The 7,341-nt window shown below is 33.1% G+C and overlaps 1 protein-coding gene across 1 annotated transcript; it reads left to right on the forward strand.

The window, feature by feature from the left end:
* The first annotated feature begins 3,631 nt into the window (after nt 1-3,631).
* Nucleotides 3,632-7,118, forward strand: LOC143058527 (uncharacterized). Its single transcript, XM_076232032.1, has 2 exons — nt 3,632-3,919; nt 5,854-7,118. Exon 2 carries the CDS (start codon nt 5,869-5,871, stop codon nt 7,018-7,020), a length of 1,152 nt encoding a protein of 383 aa, XP_076088147.1. The 5' UTR covers nt 3,632-3,919; nt 5,854-5,868; the 3' UTR covers nt 7,021-7,118.
* The last annotated feature ends 223 nt before the right edge of the window (nt 7,119-7,341 follow it).

Here is a 7,341-nt window from a genome sequence, read left to right on the forward strand (position 1 = left end):
CAACATGCCCGTGTGCAAAGCCCCAAAATAGGTACCTTGAATATGCATATAAGTATACAATAGTATTGTAAAACAACTTCAGTCTATTATGCTTTAGGTAGTAGCTCTGGAAACGAAAACAACTTGAGTATGGTGAGGTAGAGATGTAATGCAAATGAGGGCTTTATATTCGTCAACTTCAAATTGGAAATTGTAATTGTGGTGTTCTCCTCATGCACTTTTTTCTATAAGTGTTGGCTGTGTGCTTTGTTGCCATGAGTCATATGCCTTTCTGTAAATAATGTTTTGTATTCCTCTGATATAATCTTCACTTGATTGACTCTTACTTAATAATCACATGTATTGTAACGTTCCGGGGTCAGGATACCCGTTGTTACTTATGTGGGCCTCTGGTGTAGGAAGTAATTATAACCATCATATTGTACTTCATATATTGTATTAATACTATTATTTCTCTTAAGCAATACAACAAATACAGTGGTTCGTAAAACACATGAATAGAGATATATCTTAATATAGATACAGGTACATTTATCTCTAAAAGCTAAAATTATTCCTTATAATACTTGGTGCGAGGAAAACTAGTTGGTCCACAACAAATGATTTGAGCCCCTTTTTGGTGCAGGTTAAATATATTTGACATTGTAATAAAATAAAGATAAGTAAAATATTATTAATTGAATATTTAAAAGCTACCTATTTAATTGAAATATTTTTTTCACCAACTTATTTCACTTGGTGCGGCACCGAGCAAATCTGCTTAGTGCAAGCCTAAATATAAACACTGACTTTGCAGCTTGGTTCAATACGGCAGACGACGGAGTTTATGGGTAGTCTCCGATTAATGACTTAAAATATTTTACTATAGTTTTGAAAAAGACATTTACTAATTTCTGTCATAAGCTAATATCATTTTGTGTCATATTCCAGCATAAACAATCTTTTGCTTGGTGCAATATGATTGTGTTTTACAATTCTGAAACTAGCGAGCGTTGCGCATCGACACGAAAAGCCTACTCGGAGCATGCAAACTTGCTACATACACTTTTGGCTCCGCCCACAAATGTCATAATACACATAAAAGCATAAAGAAGCTATCAATCTGTTCCTCAAAAGTCTTTGAAACACTTGTATGTCATCTAAATAGACATGTTTTTTTTTATGTTAATCCGTTCAAAGACAGCAGGATCATTAGAAGTTCCAAAAGTTGAAACAGTAACCTGCCAAAGCACACTACCTTTAAATGAAAAGGCTGGTTTGGGGCGTTCTTCTGGAGTGATGGTTATTTGATAATAGCCACTCTTTAAATCGAGCTTGTAATATCATTTTGATCTTGCAACAACATCAAAAGTATGTAAGGTTTTAAATGTGAATATAAAATTGTTTAATGATTTAACAGACGTTAATCATTACAGAAACGAATCTGTCATCTTTCTTACTAGGGAACACCAGGGGCTTGTACTTGGCTCAATTATTCCTTATTCAGCTATTTTAGATATTTCAATTTCAGCTTTTAGTATCTTAGCAAGATGAACACGGTGTTACATTAAGTGAGCTTGACCTGTGTCAATAGTATGCTATATCAGCTAAATTCTACCAATGTCCGTCACGAACTTGGAGAAAGAATCTTGAAATTAAATAAAACGTCTTTAAGTTGAATTTTTTGGTTTTCTGATTAATCAGTCCGCTGAATCTTTTTAAAAAAACAGACGAGTCGTTCTTTGAAATACCCATTGTTCATCATTTTTCTGCTCATACACTGTTGACGTTTTACAACGTATGAGTAGCAGTTGCAAGCCAATGCATACAGAATTAGTCGGGAAATGAATATCCAATACGCAGGTGAAGTTGGTACATTGTTACTAAGGTAGGTAAATTTCTAAATTGAAATCGTCTCGTTTGTTAGAAAACAAAACTGTACAACAAAAGTGATGATTTCAGCTTCCCAATTGTAAACTTTCCATTTCTATGTAGCAAAATTGCAGAAGCGCCTGCATATGGAGTATTTATCTCCTAATTGATACGATATTACCGGGCTTGTATTTCCTATCATGATTTCCTTAATAAAGGATTGCTGCTCACAGGGAAGCTATTAAACCAAGAGTTCTAAATGGTGAAGTTGAAATCATCCCTTCATAACTTTTACGGACGCCATCACGAGCTGGTTGACTGTTATAAAATAACCGTTTCACAGATGATATCGAATTTGTTCCTCATGTCGTAATTACAATACAAACCCCTTTCACCTAAGTGACCTACCAAATTAGGCTATTTAAATTAAGTAACATGAAGGATGCCACATGTGGAGCAGGATCTGCTTACCCTTCCGGAGCACATGAGATCACCCCCTGTTTTTTTTTTTTTGCTTGATCTTTAGTTTTCTATGTTGTGTTTGCTTTGCTATTATTTTCTGTTTGTCTTTTTATTTTTAGCAAAGGCGTTCTCATTTATTTTCAATATATGAGTTTAACCTGGTATCGTTCGTCCCTCATTTTCAGTTGAAGTCAATCAGAAAAATTTGGATTGTTAATGGAAATAGCATCATCAATATATCTGAATGTGAAATTAAATGTTCTTGTTTTAATACACTTGTTGTTGACAAATGTCTGAATAAATTCGACTCATACATGGTCATATGAAGAAAGAAAATTATAATATGATTCGCATCTCATCTTGTCTAATGATGTTTTTGTATGTGGGATACATGAGTGCACATTGATTCAAATTTCCTTAACAAGAGACTCGTAATAGTACGATTTGAATACAAATACAAGACACAAAAAGTTGTTCAATGTACGTTTTGCCCATAATCTTACTTTAAAAAAAGGGTTTAATTGTATAAAAATTACACTTATTCATGTTATTCAAACATCCATACATTATTCTTATTCACATGATATCTTGTTTTATACAAATATCTTTAGAAATAATACCACCACCTAGGGATGTTATGCATGATCCCTAAATTGTTGATTGCAACCAAAGGAAAACATAGATGTTAATTTCGGAATAAAACATTATGATGATTGTGACGAAACGAAGATGTAGCATTATGTATAACTTAATTGATTTTGAATTGCAATTTAAAACCTAAAACTAAAAAGCACTTACAAATAAAACTATAAAGAAACAACCCTAACGTAAAAAATATTTTGGTTATGTAATTTTGAAATTTTGTCCACGAAAAATTGAAAATTTTGCTTTTACCTGAAACAGTCGTACATCAACTGATAAACTAGTATCTCAAAAAGTGACAAATTAATGCATATTTATCTATAATGGAACCTAATTGGAATTTGTGTCACAATTTAAAAGAAAAAACAAATTTGAGAACGTTTCTGTATTGCTTGTTATTCTAATTTCTTACCAAAATGTTTTTCTTACGTCCATTAAATAGCCACCTCTGTATTCATGTCACCAAACACACCAACAATTGTTCTTTTGATCAGAAATAGTTAAATCCATGTCAACATTGATTAAGTAAAATGTAGTTTATGTTATGTGGCAACAATCTAGAACACATCCACACGATGTTTTCATTTGTATAGATAAAGGATGGTAGGAGAAATATGTCAATGATGCAAAAAAAAAAAAAAAAAAAAAAAGCAAAAAGGCATGTTTTACTATGAACCCTTACAAAATATGTGTGTCAGTTAAAGTGTTAATTTTATGGTATGGTAAAGATTATGTATTTTATGACAAACATTTGTCGGACATGGTTATCGTGTAAGGACTATCACATAATTTTGATGAAATAAAATGTCGTTGCATATCTTTAATAAAACTTATGTTCTATTACGTAATGAGCTTAATAAGCAGAAATTATAGATTGTATAAATAGGAGGAATATGATTGTAACGATCGCAGAACTTTCCTCGGCCTTCCATCGATACCAACTTGCCACCTAGTTAAAACTCAGGTAAGACAGTAAATCACTTATTATCACCCCTCAGTATAGTACATTAATGATGTACTTAGGCGAAAAAAATTAACTTAAACTTAAAACTATAAGACAGAGAAACATTAGTGAAGCCTTAAATATTCATAGGTCAGGGAACTCTTGTTCCAGCTATCTGATTAAAAAAATATATAAAGGAAAGACAGACTCGGACGTTACCTTATATTTGCATTAGTATCAATTGGGTCTTAAATCGAAATAAAATAAATCTAGCTAAAGGATCTGCTTACATTTTGATGATATTTTATGGGCTATCAAATACACCTTAGATCTATTACAATTATATTTCTTATAAACGACTCATTCTTTTACGGATATATTTGTTCATTTGTCATCAAATGTATTCAGTTATCAATTTATCATAACCTTCAAACGTTTTGTGTTTGATCGTAACTGATGATGATAAATACCTAAGACCGCTTTCGATACTTTGATCCAATAAGTACTAAATTCATATGAACTCTAAAATGCGAGTAGTTTTGGGACGGATTAATTGAAAACATATTTGTCATAATATGATGTGATAAAAACTGCAAAAATTACTACATGGTTATTAACAAGGAAGTCAATTTACGCTAAATAAAACAAGGGATTAACACAGTCAAATAAATCAACGAGTGATCAACACCACTATACTAGTAATCCCAAGAGCTGTACTCGGGATTATATATTGGTTGAGGATCGATACAGGGTGTGATATTGAAAAAAAAACCCAACACTTAAAAAATTTTTCAACTATATGTTTTCTCCTGTAAGTTAATGTAATACAGATAGGGGTTTGGGAACACATTTACTAACGTGACGAGACGTCATAAAAGTTTTTTGGGTTTGATAAAGCTTTTGCTACAGTTCCTGATATCTATATCTTTTCTATTAATACTAGTCTTATATTTGTGAATGGATATATGTTGTAAAGAGCTCGAGCTTATGGTAATTTTAATATTATACAAGTTTGAGCTTTTTAAAAAACTGTGGCCTGCTTCGCTCTATCATAATTTAAGGTAATATGTGTGCAGATGGCTTTTGATTTAGTATTGGAAATGCGTAATTTTTAGAAATTGATTTACTTGAAGAGTGCATTATACACCCGTGTTTTTAAAATGTTGTTCTCTTTACGACTATGCAGGTTGTGCATGTCTGGGTATGTGTCTAGATTGGCAGAAATTATAAAATACAAATAATACATTTTTGTTAACATTGTATAGGAACATTGTTTAGTAAAAAAAATCGTGCATATTGCAAATTAACAAATACACACGTTCTTATAATTGATATTTCAATTTCAGTTTGCATTATATGCATAATTAAAACAAATATGAATTAAGAACAGTTGAACGGATATGAAATACACATTTCCGGCATTTGATCTCTTATCCTGTGACGGGAAAAGTCTGTAATAATTTAAATAATTTAAGCCAATAGCAGTTGTTGTATCTTTGCCGCATCGTTTAGCAACCAATCAGAATCTTTATGTGATAAGTTTTCAATTCAAGACGGCGTGTATGTCGATTGAAACTAATAGCTCCGAACTGTGATGCCAAGCAATAATTCGCTGTTATAATCACTGTATAATAAATAGTATCTTCACGGATGGTTGATTTTACACTGGTCTCGGTGAGATATGACAGAAAAACTGACTTCACGCAATTTCACGCAAAAGTAACAATGACAGAAGGACTTTAAATACATTTACTTATTAAAAAGAATAAATGGATAACTGTATTTTCAGATAAAAAAATATAAATCTAAAAAGTTCATTATATTCTTTCATTTGTAAATCATTTGGTTAAGATCGTGTATTCAATTTTAGGAATTATTCGCTGACTACCTTTGAAAAAATGCATGTATGAATTATTAATATAATTCTGATATAACAATAACTGCATGTTTTGTAGGTTTCGTCGAATCTCATGATGGCATCATTTTTCGTGTTTACAACTGTAGCCTTATTGGCTGGCGTGAACGCCTATGGCATGAAAAAGATGATGGGAGGTATGGGCGGCAAAGGTGCCATGATGGACATGATGCCAATGAAACCTGAGATGCCAATGGAAATGATGGGCGGTATGGGCGGTAAAGGTGGCATGATGGAAATGATGCCAATGAAACCAATGATGAACATGATGCCGATGAAGCCTGATATGCCAATGGAAATGATGGGCGGAATGGGCGGTAAAGGTGGCATGATGGACATGATGCCAATGAAGCCAATGAAGCCGATGGAAATGATGCCGATGAAGCCTGATATGCCAATGGAAATGATGGGCGGTATGGGCGGTAAAGGTGGTATGATGGACATGATGCCAATGAAACCAATGATGCCAATGGAAATGATGGACGGTATGGGCGGCAAAGGTGGCATGATGGAAATGATGCCAATGGAAATGATGGGCGGTATGGGAGGTAAAGGTGGCATGATGGAAATGATGCCAATGGAAATGATGCCGATGAAAATGATGGAAATGAAAGGTAAAATGGAAATGATGAAAATGATGCCAATGATGGAAATGAAATGTAAAATGATGGAAATGATGAAAATGAAAGAAATGATGGACATGATGAAAATGAAAGAAATGATGGAGATGAAAGGAAAGATGGAAATGATGCCTAAAATGATGGAAATGATGAAGCCTGATATGCAAATGCCAATGCCAATGCCAATGATGGACATGATGAAACCAGATATGCCAATGCCAATGCCAATGATGGACATGATGAAACCAGATATGCCAATGCCAATGCCAATGATGAAAATGATGGAAATGATGAAGCCTGATATGCCGATGCCAATGAAAATGAAAATGATGGAAATGATGAAACCTGATATGCCAATGCCAATGCCAATGGGAATGATGGAAATGATGAAGCCTGATATGCCAATGCCAATGCCAATGGGAATGATGGAAATGATGAAACCTGATATGCCAATGCCAATGAAAATGAAAATGATGGAAATGATGAAACCTGATATGCCAATGCCAATGCCAATGATGGACATGATGAAACCTGATATGCCAATGCCAATGTCAATGCCCATGCCAATGAAAAAAGGAGTATATTAAACAAACATTTTAGTACTGATGAATATTTACATATTATTTAAATTTAAAGCAGTTGTAGATAATTTGCCAATAAATGTATGTATCATTCATAATTAAAATTGTTTACCTATTAGTAAAAAGATGCCCATATGGGATGAAAGCGATCCAGTTTGCTGTCTTATTGAGCTATATTTTTCGTTAACAACTTTTAATAAAATGTACATTGGTATGATTCACTATGAGACAACTATTCAGCAAAATTCAAGCAAAGTGGATGAATGCAATTATAGACAGCCCTGAAACCTTAAAAAAATTGAACAAATCACATATCGTCTAGCCGAC

This window comes from Mytilus galloprovincialis, chromosome 14, assembly GCF_965363235.1.
Source record: "Mytilus galloprovincialis chromosome 14, xbMytGall1.hap1.1, whole genome shotgun sequence".
NCBI lineage: Eukaryota > Metazoa > Mollusca > Bivalvia > Mytilida > Mytilidae > Mytilus > Mytilus galloprovincialis.

Bases quoted from the DNA above. Each gene is read 5' to 3' on its own strand.
- LOC143058527 (XM_076232032.1), top strand. From the start codon at position 5,869: ATGATGGCATCATTTTTCGTGTTTACAACTGTAGCCTTATTGGCTGGC.